Source organism: Enoplosus armatus, chromosome 9 (genome assembly GCF_043641665.1).
Source record: "Enoplosus armatus isolate fEnoArm2 chromosome 9, fEnoArm2.hap1, whole genome shotgun sequence".
Taxonomy (NCBI): Eukaryota; Metazoa; Chordata; class Actinopteri; order Centrarchiformes; family Enoplosidae; genus Enoplosus; species Enoplosus armatus.
The window spans coordinates 9,943,787-9,959,535 of NC_092188.1; the positions used below are offsets into that span (position 1 = coordinate 9,943,787).

At 42.7% G+C, this 15,749-nt stretch overlaps 1 protein-coding gene across 1 annotated transcript; it reads left to right on the top strand.

Annotated features, from left to right (window-relative positions):
- Positions 1–3,636: 3,636 nt before the first annotated feature.
- Positions 3,637–14,960, top strand: fam131bb (family with sequence similarity 131 member Bb). Its single transcript, XM_070911822.1, has 8 exons — positions 3,637–3,646; positions 5,367–5,404; positions 8,200–8,302; positions 9,898–10,122; positions 10,345–10,485; positions 12,212–12,528; positions 13,386–13,649; positions 14,751–14,960. Exons 1-8 carry the CDS (start codon positions 3,637–3,639, stop codon positions 14,958–14,960), a joined length of 1,308 nt encoding a protein of 435 aa, XP_070767923.1.
- Positions 14,961–15,749: the final 789 nt, after the last annotated feature.

Genomic DNA, 15,749 nt, shown 5'->3' on the forward strand with positions numbered 1-15,749 from the left:
CACTGTTGCCTCACCACTGTTGTCCCATCACTCTGTTTTGCTACTGCCTTACAGGGAGGGATTCCCTGCCATTAAATTAAAAAACCAAACACTCCCACTTGCACTATGCCTTTACACACATTCAGCCAACAACTGACACCATGTTCCGCATTTGCCATTTCGCAGTCTGCCTGTAAACTGGCAAATCTGGCAGACTGAGGTGGAGGCTGATTGATTGGCTTCTGTCCAGGTTGGAAAAGCCTTGTACACATGAACACATTCAAGGTGAATGACTCAGTGATGTAGTACCTCAGAGACGTGGTGGGACCTGATGACCCTTACCTGTATGAAGTGTGTCTATGTGTGTGTATGCTCATACATCCAAGGACTCCCATGTAGCACATATAACATATAGCAGGTCTTTACCTTCAGATTTATGTGAGTGTGAGTGCCTCTGTGTCATATTCTCTACTGTGTGCTATTATGGTTTCCCTTGTCACTGGAAGCCAGCTTACATCCTGCATCATTAAGGGAGGGGAATTGATTAAAATGTATATGCGTGTGTGTATGTGTGCCCTTGCACATATCATTTTCAGCCTGTATGTGTATGTGGCAGATCAGAAGAAAGAGGCCTGTGTGTGGGCACATGATGGCAGGTGTTTCTGTAAACAATGTGACTCAGCCACAGAGTGTGTTATGAAATTGAAACATAATGCTATGAAAGAGAGAATTTCATCCCTACAATTTGATCTCTGTGTGTGTGGGTATGTGTGAATGTGTGTGTGAATTTATGTGCAACTGTGGATATACTCAGCATCAGTGCGCAACCAGCGCTGATTGTCTCAGTGTTATCTGCAGCTACTAACCACTTCAGCGCTGATAAAGAAAAAGGCCATGTTCTCAAAGACGGGAAGTCTCCCTTGAATATCAAGAGCAAGAAAATAAAGATTTCCTGCATACAATGTCTGTACACTGGTTGATTTCCTCCGCCTCTGCAGATTTTCTTCCCTTCATCTTAACAGAATCCCTGTTTCAGGTCTAAATATTCATTATATATTTAGCAGGTCATTAGGACGTTTATGGGAGTGATCAGGTTTATGATAATACATGCTGTGGAGTTTTAGTTACCACAGTCGGTGCGCCAATGACTGCTGCAACCTATTTAACCTGCATCAGTGATGGAGACCTGCACAGGATGGCAGCCACATTCATGCCTAAACAGATTAATGAGGCGTGTCAGGCCTGCCGATAACAGGGGCATGTAGATTAGGAATGCCATTTCACCAAGTTACTGGCAGCAACTCATGCTGTGTGTGTGTGGATTATGTCCTGAGATACACTTAGCTGCATTTCCCTCGACCAAACTCTCCCAACCATCTGGGCTCTGGTCCTCAGCTGTGCTCTTGCTGAACTCTTGAGCTCAGTAAACCGACATCTACACATATCGCTGCAAGAGAGCTGCTATCCAAGCCGGTACCCCAACATGGCAACCAGCCTTACTGCAGCTGTCATGGTAAACAGGCACCATGCCCCTGGTCCTTCGGCGTTATTGCTGCAGGGCACTTGGAGTATAAAAGACAGATGACGCTCAAATGCTTCCCACTTCAGCGGGAGCCGTCAAGCCACTACAGTCAGAGCTGGAGTTGACAGTGCGGCCGCTGCAGATCTTTGGTTGTTCGTTACGCACGGCTGCGCTGCTCCCTCTTTTTTTTCTCTCTATCTCCCCACCCTCCCTCCTCACTCTCTCCTCGGTCCTTCTCCTCAGCTGAGCTAAGCCTGGCTCCCCTATGACCACAGGGGGGTATCCAGCGCCGCAGCGCTGTGTGTGCGGGGGAGGAGGGAGAGCGCCAGGGGAAGAAAAGCTGGCTCAGAGCTCCGGTCATGTGCTCTGTTGTTGTTGCTGTTTCCTCAAGGAGGGATCCTGCCTGCTTTCTCAGGAGCAAAATTACGCATTCGCTCACTGTACAGCTGAGAGCCCAAGAGCATCACCTACACAAGGACAGAAATGCAGAGCATGCCATGGCCTAAGACACCACTGCGAAGCTGAATAATGACTACTGACCTTCATCTATAGAGATATTCTGAGAACTATAAACAACTCTGACTAATCACAGCATGATATAGACATCCATCGTGGCTCACTTCACAAATAGCACATGCTTTGATGTAATCTCATATGAGGCTGAAGCTCACAGACACAAGATAATGTACATACAGCTACAACGGTACACACACTGTACTAAATGTTTCTGGTCCATTGCTGTGTTAAGGCTGGGGGGCTTCCTAGTGGCAGTTTGTTCTGCTGCAGTCCAGAGAACTCTTGAGCCATATTGTGATTCATGTGGGGAGAGAGTGACTGCTAATTTACTAATTGGCCAAATGAGGCTGAGGGATGCAGAGGGGAGAGACTAAGAAAACTAAAGAGAGGGAGAGAAACAGAGGAAGAGAGGGAGCGGCGTTGTGTGTGTCCCTGTGCTTTATGCTGTAGGCCCGATGTATGTGGGTGTACATTTATGTTCATGTACAGTTTGTGTTTGCAGGGCAGATTTTTAACCCAGATGGGGAAGAAATCTGAGACACTCTCTCCCGCCCAGGCAGCAAATGAGACATCTCTCTGTCTAACTGATATCCGCCAATAAGTAACCATCTCACACCGCACTCCACAGTGCCAAAAATCAAACGCGCCTGACTAATCCTTCTGAGGTCACATAGAGTTCATGTCTAATAGTGAAAGCACTTGAATATAAATGTGTCCGTCCTCTCTGAAAATGGTATGTCCTGATGCAAAGTCGTTTTTTTATACGCCGCTTCCCTTTTCAGGAATGCCTTCTTCACACACGCAGTTTCTCACAGCTTAATAGCGAAAAGGTGTATTTGTAGAGTGTTGTCAACAGCTGCTGTTAGTGCCTGTAAACACGGTGAAAACACTTAGACTGTAGAAACAATAGTTGGCAGAGAAATTTTTCACCAGTTAAGTTGCTAAGACTAAGGTACATTGCATTTCCAAAAGAGCCTAAATTAAGTTTCACAGGAAGAAATATTTCCAAGCTGCTCCAACAGTGGTGTCAAGTTCTTAACATCAGTGAGCAAAGGCATGTTTGGCTCACCATTTTACATCAGTTGAACACTCAAAAACTGATAATAGATTACCAATTTCTCCACTGACAAAGACCTTGATGGACCATGATGCAATATAGAAAAAAAGTCATGTTTGCAGTTTGTGTAAGGAGCATCTTCTTACATTCTTGAAGCACGTTGTGACCTTGCTCTGTGAAAGGTTTTAGTTAACTTGGAAATACGTCCAACAGAGATATATATATATATACCCTTTAGTCCCTATAGGAGGTCAAAACTCTAGAACCCTCATAAATCTTCCTGTAAAGAGACATCTTCAAACTCCCCAATTAGTAAGACAAGTTTTGTGTTAAAAATGTGTACTGAAGTCTCCAAGCCAAAGCAGGGAGTGATGTCATTTCCCTAGTGTCACGGAAGACATTATACATCTGTTTTTTTCAGGCTGTGTAGTACTCCCCGTGACTGGAAATTGAGTTTGACGCATAAAATCGGTGAAGTGTCTCTTTAAGGTTAATTTACCCTGCTAATGTAAAACCAAACAGCTATTTATACATACAGTAACTTCATGTACCTTCTGTGGCGATGTCCAGAGGTATTTAGGGAAACAGTAACTATAGAAGAAAAACACAAAGTAGGTTGAGGGAAAGTGGGTCGAACAAAACGGATATTAAAACACTTGATCGGTCCTCAAATGTATAAAGATCACAGACTGATGATATACAAAGGCACAATCTTTACTACAGGAGACCACTGAAGTGAGAAGATCCAGGGTTTGAATACTGTATTAACTGTACAAATGAAGCAAGGCGGTCCTGATTTGTAGTTGGCTCACCCTTCCCTGTGCGAGTAAAGAGGGTCAGTTTCTGGAATGAAGTCTGTCCCTCGTCTCCTGCCCTTGCAGTGATCTGATGCGACTGGCTGGAGTTCAGAGGGAAGGGTAATATCTGAGAGCCCAATGGAGACAGAGTGGAGCTGATGTTTCTGAATCACTGGGTCAGTGGGTCACAGACATCACTGGACATCCGGGGAGCCAACAACTCTCTGTGTTTCTCAGAGCTCCCGAGGAGTCGCTCATGATTGCCAAATGCAGCTGTGAAAAATGTGATTGGCTCAGCAACACAAATGCAAACACACACGAACACACAGAGAGTGCTGATACAGGAGTGAGCAACCCCCCCTCTGAGGGTTGCACAGACCCTCTGATACAGAGAGCGGGCACCTAGAGACTGGATCTGTGTTTAAACTCCATTACGAGTGCAGTCTCTCTAATTAAACCAATGTTTTAATTAGGATTTGGACAGCCAGGAAAGAGGAGGGATAATAGCGTTCATTTATCCAACAGACAGTGTGCGTTTCAGTTCAAGTATGCTGGGTGGATGGCTTTGTGTGTGATCTGCCACTGATTCTTCATAGTGGATTATTAACTGAAATGCAGGTGTCATTGACATGTAGAGGAAGTTCATTAAGGAGAGAAAGACTTTGGTGATTGGACTCCACTGCTGCGACAAAGAAAGCAGAGGCCCATATAAAGGATCCCCTGGAGTCTAGACTTGCTGGTGGTCCTCTCAAGTACTGTATGTGCCAGATGTAAAGTATTAGTGGAAAATGTTTTGTATATGTTTGGAACTGTATTGGTGTTCCTTTGGGATATGTTTTAGGGGATATGTAAAAGCTTTTACAACCAAAGACAGCAATCCTTCCTCTGAATCAATGTGGTTTAATGAATTGTTAATTGTTAATCCCTAGTTTTTAAAAGTTTGGGGGTAACCTGCAGGATTTCATGGAAAAACCTAACCCAGACGCTGTTATTCTTGTGTTTTTATTTGATCTTATTTTATTATTTTTCCCCCTATGTTTTGAGAGTGTGTTTACTGTTGTTGATATATTTATCTTTTATTCTCATTATGGCTTGGATACCCCATAAAACCTGCTTAGTATAAATTATTGTTGAGGGGACAATATTTTGCATGTGTGTAAATTTGCTGTTTTTAAAATAAAGGGAAAACAAAAGAATTGTGAATGTAGGGACTTTGACAGCGTGGGAAAAGGGAAGTGCCAGAGATGTATAAATGGGAAGAAATAGCAGAAATGCACCTGTAGAGGATTAAAGGCAGAACATGAGAGAAAAGATGTTCCTTATTGAACTTTAGCCAAAGCTTCATGAATGGTAGGGATGCTACGTTAGTGAACGTTTTGCGGAGGCAAGGCTCCTTTTGTGATTTGATTGAGAACTTAATACAAAGAGTAAAAATGTTATTTCCTTCTCTCTTCTCCTCTGTTTGTCTGTCTGTCTTCCTTCACCTGGCTCTCAGCGGCAGATGGCGTGCCAGTCCAGAAGGATGGGGAGCAGGTAAGTCTTCAGCAATCCCTCTGGCTCCACCCTCTTGTTGAATTCCTCTGGCAGTGGACTGTTACCACTCCACCTGAGGAACTAACATGGCTGCTGATTTAAAACCTGCGGCTACATGATGAGCTACAGCAGCTCACCTCACTAGCTCTCTGTAACTCAAGGTACCTGTGCTTATGCTGGTAGATTAGTAAAGTACACATCATGTCAATGTCAGTCGCTTAACTTCCGCTACACTTCTCTGCTCAAGATGGGGTGGCGTAGCCGGAAGACTGGTTGGCTCATTGCTGTTGCTATGACGTCTGTTGCTTGATGTCCGTCTGACAGAGTCACTGCTCAGTGCTGGTTCAAAGCAAAACAGCAGAGGCATCACTCTCTTTTTCCAACTTCTTACACACCATTACTAGATCCTCCTCACCTCTCCTCTCTCCTCACCTCTCCTCTCTTCTCCTGCTGCTATACTGATCTAGTGCTCTAAAACTGATCCCTCTGAGACAGGACACAGGAGAGGGAACTATTTTGGACTAAAATGTAGAGAAACTCTTTTCACCAAATGCACTGTGGACTGATTCCATCATTTATTTATGCATTGTGCCCCAGAATGCCCTTCGGTCCAACGGAGAGGAAAAGAAAACAGCCACTTACACACACACACACACACACACACACACACACACACACACACACACACACACACACACACACACACACACACACATACATCAGCGTTGTCAGGACTATTGGAAGGAACATAGGAAAATCTGCTTCAAGGGGTCCAGCTCTACCACTCAAGTGTGTTAAATAAATCTCTCATCACACCCACTCCTGTGGAGGGAGAGAGAGAGAGATGAGCAGAGAGTCAAAGAGCGAGGAAGTGGGAGCAAAGAATAGAATTACAAGAAAAAGAAGGAGCGAAGAAAAGAACGGGAAGAGGCTGATATCGATTAACACGAGCTATCTGGATACATGCTGCATGAAGCTGATGGAGATAGTGAACTCATTATGTCTGTTGACCAGCAGTGAAATACATTTAGTCAAGTATTGTATCTAAGTACAATTTTGAGGCAATGGTACTTTAAGTGTTTTTTAAGTATTTATACTTAAATATTTATACTTATGCTACTTTATACTTCTACTCCACAACAATTTAGAGGGAATTATTGTACAACATTAATTTGACAGCTTTAGTTACTATTTTACATAAAGAATATATCATGAGTGTAAAAAATATGACTCATTATAGATTAAACAGCATGTAAAGTAGCTCCACCTCAACCAGCAACACAATTGAAAGGCTGCTTGCACGTTAATATAATAAACATAATAATGTAACATAATGAGTACTTTTACCTTTAATACTTTAAGGATTTAAATTTTGCTAATAATACTTCTGTACTTTTACTTAAGTTAACTGTTGAATGCGCTTAAACCTTTACTTCTAATTGAGTATATTTTATATTGTGGCATTTATATTGTATACTTGTAGGGAGGGAAGGAAAGAAGCCAATATTTAAGCTTAAAAGAATAGTTCAGCCTTTTGGGAAATAAGCCTATCCACTTGATTCTAGCTTCATATTTACTGTACAAACATGAGAGCAGTATCAATCTTGGCAAGAAAGTAAATAAGGATATATATATGTGTGATAAATGTTAGGGACCACTGGGATTTTTCCAGTTTTGTTTATTTATATTTGCTCAGCCTCGACTGTCTGTGCACATTGACAGGAAGGTGAAGACACAGCCACTGACCCACCAGTGTCCCCGGTCTAGTTAGTGTTAGTCCATCTGATAGAGAGAAATGGTGTGGCAGAGGCTGCTGCTTATCTGCTTTGTCCCCAGCATCTGCCTCTACACACACACACGTACACACACTCCCCTTCCTCCTGTTAGCCTCAGTCCCCTGTCTGTCTGCAGCATCAGATATTGTTCGACACAGCACTGACATCTCTCTCTCTCTCTCTCTCTCTCTCTCTCTCGCACACACGATTTTCCCGGCTGGCTTTCAGTGTTTTTGGCAGCTCGTGTAACCAGAGAGGAGACTCATTCATCCGTAGCATATTCACTCTGCTATACATAACTAAGCAAATATACTGATCCCTGTTTAATCCCCTCCCTTCTCCCTGTCATTCTGGTCCTCGACGTTCCTGGAAAAATCCTGTGTATCTGTCTCTCTTTTTTTCTCTTAATTTCTTTCTCGTCCTCTGCATGTCCGATGTGCAATCCCCCTCTGTCCCTCCTCTCTTTGTCTTCTAACCCCCTCCCATGCATGTCAATGTTCTCTCTGTCCTGTCACTCTCTTACTCTTTCCCCCATCCCTCTCTCCTCCTATTTCTCCTCCTCAGCATGGACGTTCAGAATTTTCATGGGAAGGAATCAATGTAAGTGTTGTGACACCATTCCTTCATCTACTACTTTTCTTTCTCTATCTATTTGTTTCTTTCACCTGTTTTGATTTAACTCACCCTTTAAGCGATCAGCTCTTTCCCCCTTCACGAACCCCCCCCCCCCCCCCCCCCCACCTCGGCTTTACAGTTGATCTTTTTCGGTTTCCCGTAGTGGTGCACGGTAGTGAACACAGTCAGAGTCACTTATAGGTAGATAGTAACTTGAAATCAGGATTTGGGTAATGCGGATTTTATCTATTGTATTAACCCAACATCTCCATCACTTCTCCTCTCCACTCACCCTCTCTAACACACACTGTCTCGATGTCTTCGTGGGCTCTGTCACATTTCCCATACTATCCTTTTCTCCTCGCTTGTCCCCCTCCTCCATTCCTCTCTCTTCTCTCCCTCTAGCTGTCTATGGAAGACACCACGTCAATCCTGCCTCGGCTCAAGAGGAACTCAAACGCCTATGGCATCGGGGCTCTGGCTAAGTCTTCTCTGTCAGGTGTGTCAGGTGTGTGTCTGTGCTGTAACTGGTAAACCGACCCCATGTTGGCTCCGCCCTCAGCGGGTGCCGGAGTCAGCATGGTACCCGAAACGGGTTCCCCTGTATCACTTCCTCTCCACGCTGTGATAACACTCTTCAATGGCTCCTCGTGAGTCATTGATGGAATTAATTCAGCCTGAAAAACACAACACACACATACACACACATAGTGCATTGTCATACAGCTTGTTGCTCTAAGAAAAGGTGAGTGGTGAGTGGGAAGTGTAGTTTTTTTATGTTAAGTGGTTGTGAAATTGTGGTGCTGTGTTAAACAGAGTTAAGTGCAGTGTAGTCTTTTAGTGCAGTAGTTTTGGTTGAATCCAGTTGTTTTGTGCAGTGCAGTTTATTTGAGTGCAGTGAAATGTGTTACAGTGCAGTGAAGTGTAGTGCGGCTGCAGCACTATGCGGTGTGGTACAGATTTGTCCTATAATTTATTCCTATAATTTATTCATGAATCTCATCTCCATGTGCCACCATCAGAGAGAATCAAACAACCAGGGATTTACAGTATGTGTCATCATGTGTTGGTCACATGAAATATGGAGCACAGCCATTATGCAGACATCAGCTGGTGTTAGCTTGGCAGCGGGAAATTCATTTCTTCTTTAAAAAATGTATGTTCTGCCGAGTCGAGTTCTCAGATAGGCAGCGAGGAGAAAGAGAGCAGTTTCCTGCTCACCCAGCGCAGCTTAGCAGAGGTGCGAGAGCTATCATGTCAACAAGCCAACCACTCATTACTCATGCCACACAGCCACCTCACCCCAATTAACCTATTCCATCCCACGATGCACCTTTGTCAGACAGGACACATCCATTCCCTCCTCTCCTCCCTGTAGCCTGTACAAGCGATGGCTTAGTCTCATTAAACACATGAGCGTCACCTCCACAACCCTTGTCATTTAGCTATCCTCGTAATCCATGTTCATGAAGACCTTCATTAAACTAAAGACATTTGAATAGTAGGATTCGACTGATAATGTCACTGGTTTAACTTTGTTGAAGCTGCCAATAGTTTATATTTTAAGCTAATATTCAATATTTTTATATGATATAGGTTATTCAGTGCTTATTCAGTATTGCACCCAGACTTTTATTCTTCTCATCCAACTAAATGTATAAAATGCGACAGGAGGTGTTACTATACATATTTATATATACTTGAAGGTCAGCCTCTGTAGTAATTATCAATCATACAGTAAATATGTAATTACATAAACTGCATCATATCCACACAACAACACTAATTGTCCAATTACATCTTCCCAGTTGCCAAACCAGTTTATCAGTCAAACCCCACTGGATATTTTCATATTTTCAAGCCATCACAGCATCCACGACCAAACAGCAATACATACTTGATGATAACATGTCTATCTGTCTGTCTCTCCCCCTTTCTCTCTCTTTGTCCATCATCTGTTCTCACCACTTCATCTCCAAACAACAAACCTGCTGCTTCACTTCCTTCTCCATCGTTCCTCAAACACCATACCTCTTACTTTCTCTACATTCCTCCCATTGTTTCACTTCACCTTCCTCTGTCCCATATCTTTCCCACCACCAGGGGTGACCCGCACCATGAAGGAGAGAGTGACCAAGCCCACAGCCATGGCCCAGGGTCGCGTCGCTCACATGATTGAATGGCAAAACTGGGGCATGCAGACGGTGGGTGCAGGGGGCATCCCCCAGGCCCGCATCACCACCCAAGAGCGGGAAAAGGAGCGGCGGCTGGAGAACGATGCCTACAGCGACCTCAGTGACGGAGAGAAGGAGGCCCGTTTCACTGCAGGTTTGGAAACACTCACACTCACACACACACACACACACACACACACACACACACACACACACACAGACGAGGGAAGGCTCTCCACAGAGCCTGTTAACCGTCATCAGCAGAATTATGTGCTCATCACTTCACTTTCTGGGATTTATGCCAGTTATTCAGCCAATTAAGTATAATGCAGGTCCTCACAGTGATCCTGGCTTGTCCTTTGAATTCTGACCTCAGGAATCCTGCAGCAGTTCGCGATCTCAGAGGCGACACTCCTGGCCTGGTCATCGATGGATGGAGAGAGCCCGCGGTCGGGCTCAAACCAGGGCAGCGTGGCTCATCTGAGTGAGGTCAACCAGGAGAGCATCACCAGTCGAGGTAAAGGACTACAAAGGACTACAAATATGACCGCAGCTGAAACTCAAAGTAGCTTGTGTTGCAGAATCTTCACATGAAGACAAAGATTATGTAGCCCTAAATGATATACATAAAGAATACACTATAAAAACGTTTGTCATACAGCAGTGGTGGAGGAAGTACTAAGTAGGAAGTAGTAGATATTTTGCTTAAGTAATTGTAGAAATACTCCATTACAAGTCCTACATTCAAGTGAAAGTACAGCCGTATTATCAGCAAAATGTACATTTCAAATTACATTTCAAAGTACTCGTCGTGCATTAGGATAAAGTACTGTGCATGCAGGATTTTATGTTGCAGCTGGTCAAAGTAACGATACTGTTTTCTACTTAATGTACTGTTGGGTCATTGAATATAAAACAGTGCATCATATTTTATAACCTGATCACATGTTTTGGACCTTGATCTTCAAAGTTAATAGTCAAATAAATGTAGTGGAGGGAATATTACAATATTTCCCTCTGAAATGTAGTGGAGTAGAAGTATAAAGTAGCATAAAATGGTTGCTTTCCACCACTGGCATACAGTATATTCTGTCTATATTTAATGAAATACTAGTAGATATTTAATATGCGTTGTAACCAGTAATAATGATGGAATACATGGCCAGCATTAAAACAGCTGTGTCAAATGTTAGTGTTAGTGTAGGTGCAGACCAGCAGCTTGCAGTATAGCATGTGTCATGCTGCTTAGTGATGAGAACATACTGTTCCATCTCCTCTCTTCAGGCTGGACGGTTAGCTCATTATTAATTTCACATTTTTCAACATGGACTGTTGGAAGATAAACCCATTGCACTGCATCTATATAAATAGCGATTTTGGACATTTTTATTCCACAGCGCTGTCTTCTCTGTACAAACATTTTTCTTCTCATGAAGTTAGAGGTGCAGGCATTATAATGAGCGCTTTGTTGTTGTAAAATAAACCTCCTTAATGATATGACGCTTCATTAATGTATTTGCATCAAATTATCTCATCATTTTTTAGTCAAATAAACGTTTAGCACGGGGTGAAAATGTGTCGCTGTGTTTGCTCTCTGGCCCAATTCATACCCTTCCTCTTGAGAGAGAGATAAACTGCACAAAATCAAGCCTGTGTGTACATTATACAGCCTGACACAAGTGATGAATCAACAGTGAAAGGTGCGGCAGTGTTCAACTGTATTCAGCACATCCAAGAGAGTTTCTGTCATATTCAGTCAACGTGGAGAGTTTTTTGATTCAGCTCCCAGTCACTTACTCTGCTCCACAGGCCAGATCAAAGCAAAAATTCAAACTGATTTAGTTTTTTTGATAACATCTGAAGCCAGATTACCCAAACATAATTAAACCTTAAAATTGTATCAGCATTGTCGCAAGCTAAATTGTTGGTCATTAGAGGCTCAATATTTAGAAACTAAATGAGAGATAAAATGCTGATGTTTTAGCAGACCAACAATGACTGTTTAGTTCTGGGATTTAGGTCTTGAAAAGTTTTGAATTAAAACCCAAAAAATAAGCAGCATGACATCAGATTTCCCAGGTTTTATATTTCTTGATATTATGAAGATCATATTATCAAGATGATTCAATCTATCGTGCTTTTTGCAACTAAAACTTGGCCAAAACTCTATCACATCATCTTCCTGTTATGAGGAAGGTCTGAAGACCACTAATAGCAGCTGCTGCCTTTTTCATTGTTTCCAGATCAGATATTGCACCACTCCTCAGCAGAGGTGTGGCCTCACACGTACGTCTCCCAGGGCCACTACTGCCTCTCCTCCTCAGATGCCTGGGAGCCGATCAACAACGATCCCTCCGGCGTGGCGTCTCCCCCTGCTGGCTCCTACGTTATGGGGACTGATGGGTTTGACGGGCAGGCGGCAGCTCACTTCCTGTCGCAGCAACAGCAGCAGCAGCAGCAGTTCACGCTCCAGCAGCAGAGTCAATTACAACAGCTGCAGCAGATCCAACAGATCCAGCACTACCAGCAACAGCAGCTCCTGCAGTATCAGCAACAACAGGTGACTGACTAACCCTGTGAGATACTAGATGGAGTTGACGTTTAGTGTGTGAGCTTAGTGTTGATCCAAGTCACTCTAATAAAGCATAAACCTTGAGAACCTAAGCAGTCCCTAAGAATCAGGACAAGTACCCTTGTAACTCAAAATTTGGTTATTTCCTGTTGCAACACATAGTCCTCTGTGTGCTCAGAAATCTGTAACTTTTTCAAACTAGATAGATGTAAAAATCAGTCAGCTAAGAGGAAACGTTGGTTTTCATGTTGAGTGGGAAAATAACAGTTTGACAAATAATCTCAACTCAAAGTTTTTCTTATTTTCCTTGTTTCACGTTGTTTCTCTTGATTTTCACTCAATTACTGTGACATTTTTGACTAACAAAACACTTTATTCTACAGGTCCATAGTTTCCTGAAATTTCCTAGAAAAGAATTGATATGTTACTCTAGATTAACAATAAGATCCCTGGAAAGGATAATGTAATTTGGTGTTTTTCACCAACTGAACACTAATATGTTCATAGTTCATTACGATTAGTGTAACCTCAAGAGTCAGCTGAAAATGCTATAATAATAATTGTCAATAGGCAAGAATATAATTCAACATATACAGTATAGAGAATAAAGTTCATTAATATTTACTTTGGTTTAAATGGAGCATTGTGCTCCAGAAATTGATTTCGAGAGGAAATTCTTCTGGAATAGTACTGTATACTAAACTGTACACTGTAGACTGTTTCCTGTATTGGCTGCTTTGTGTATTTTGTCAAACTGCTTGGCGCTGTGTCGCCTCTGTCATGGAAAATAGACCTGAGTTGGAAAGGAAGCAACAGATCTCAGCTCTGTCTCTCCCTGTTTCTAGTCGCTGGAGCACAGGCTGCACAGTGCCAACCACTCTTTGCAAGCGACGCCCAACAGCACCATCCACAGTCTGGTCCATCCCGTTCACCCACCATTGGTCGATCTGTGGAACACGGGGCAGATGGAGGCCTATCAGACGGAGGCCGGAGGCTTCATGGGTGTGGCGGCGGTTGTGGAGCCGAGCCTCTGTGTTCCCTCTGGAGACGAGATGGTGGGAACAGAGCACTCCCCGCTGCTGGAGCAGCAGGAGGAGGAGGAGGTCAAGGTGAGGTGAATGTAGGGTTGGATTACATAAAATTACATCTTCAGTGTTTAATATTTGATCAGTGAAGTGCTGAGCAAGCACTGTAAAAGACCATACTGGTGGTTTTATTCAATTCATTTACTTATTCCATCCAACTACAAATCATCTAACGTGCACATTCATTATTTTTCAAATCATACATTGTTTTACTCAAGATTTACTTATAATCATATAGTCATGGCTATGGGTTGGTTTCAATTCAACCAGTGCTGAAATAATTAGTCAATTGACAGAGCAATAATTAAATTTTTTGATAATCATTATAATCATTAATCAAGAAAAAATTCTAAACATTCTCTGTTTCCAGCTTCTCGTGAGGATTTGCTGCTTTTCTGATTTATATCTGTAAATTGAATATTTTGGGATTTTTGGCTGCTGGCTGGACAAAACAAGCAAGAGTTAGTGAAAGATTTTTATGAGTTACATTATGGGAATTATAGAAAATCTCAAGCCTCTGTTGCTTCGAATTGTGGCCTTTTTTTATCTGTTTCTTGTGAGTCCCCAAACTAAGTGCAATACTGAACATCTTGAGTGTCCCTTTAATGCACAAAACTACAACATTCATATATCCTCCTCATGAAGTCTGTGTCGTTTTGTTTGATTTCCCAAAGTCACAGCTCATGAATATCAAGCTTTTCAGCAGCTAACTCAGATATCTTGGATGTTGAAGCTTCCTGCACGCACCAACAAGAAACAGTTTGCGACTATGATTTAACGAACCAACAATAATGGCCACTAAATGTTCATCATAGAAAACTAAATGTCAACTGTGATGGAAGCCTGGGAAGTCTTTCCCAGTTGATCTTCATCTTCTTCACCTGCTGGTTGCCTGACAGATGGGAAATCAATCTATAAACCTGTAGAAGTAAGTTGGCAGTAATATAAATGATACAATGATACTTGTAGTTAAAGGAATAAAACCTGCACAATTACCAGTATGACCCGTGTTAATACTCAGATGGTTCGTTAGTAATGTGTGGATGTGAACTTTAACCAGCCTCTGTGTGTGACCTAAGTTGACTGGACCTTCTGTTTGTGTTTTGCTCCATCTGTCCTGATCAGGAGGAAGAGGTGATGCTGTGCATGGAGCCAGAGTCGGCCACGTTGACTCCGCCCACGCAACAAGGGGATGCCTCTGGTGGCAGTAGTCCGGGGCAACCGCCGGCAGAGCCAATCACGGAGCGGAAGGCCTCAGATGTCACCTCCGGCCTTGCTCAGACATTAGAGGAGAAGGACAGGGAGGGGCCAGCCGCTTCCATGGCAACCAACTGAGTTCCTGGCTGTCAAGAGACTCCTTACTACAAACTGACCGGGGAGTCAGCGAGGAATGAGCATAATAATACAATATATATCTATTAATCTGTTCCTTTTCAGGTATCAAAAACACAACTTTTTGGTTGGGAGATGAATTCTTCAAAATGGTGAGAAACAGATTTGGAAGTGGACTCACAATGAGACAAGAGCTGATGCAACAAAGGACACCTATTTCTTTGTAAGCCTTACATCCCAAAAGTAATTAAAGAGAGGAGAGGACGGAGAAACTGAAGAGGAGGAGGAGGAGGAGGAGGAGGAGGAGGAGCACCAACTGACCGAGACATTTCCATCAGGGTTAATGAAACCAAGTTGAGATGAAGAGGAGGGGAACAGAAACATGCATGCTTTTTATGAAGACAAGCAACTCGACCCTGTCATCGTCTTATAATAATAATGAAAATCTATCATAATAGAACATTATAATAAGAATAATTTTGTAATAAAGCAAAAAAGAACAAGACAAAAATCTATGTATAAGTGTATGATAAGATATAACAGTTTTCCTCTGGGAGAACTACTCTGTTTACAGCTGTTACTCAACATATTAGATAGTGTTTAATCAAATTAATTTCCCTGTCGCATCCAACACACACTTTAATAATGCCAACCCAAACAACTTCACATCTAATTCAAGTAGGCTCAGAAAATGTCAGCATTTCAGTGAAATGCAGATTAACCCTAAAATAAATTCTTCTATGATGTTGTGGCACCAGGATGCCCCGAGGCACAACCCAGGGACTGACTGCA

Excerpts from the sequence above, each read along its gene's own strand:
- fam131bb (XM_070911822.1), top strand. Across the intron at positions 5,405-8,199 it reads TCCAGAAGGATGGGGAGCAG|CTGTCTATGGAAGACACCAC; the intron begins GTAAGTCTTCAG and ends CTCTCCCTCTAG. Across the intron at positions 10,486-12,211 it reads GGAGAGCATCACCAGTCGAG|ATCAGATATTGCACCACTCC; the intron begins GTAAAGGACTAC and ends CATTGTTTCCAG.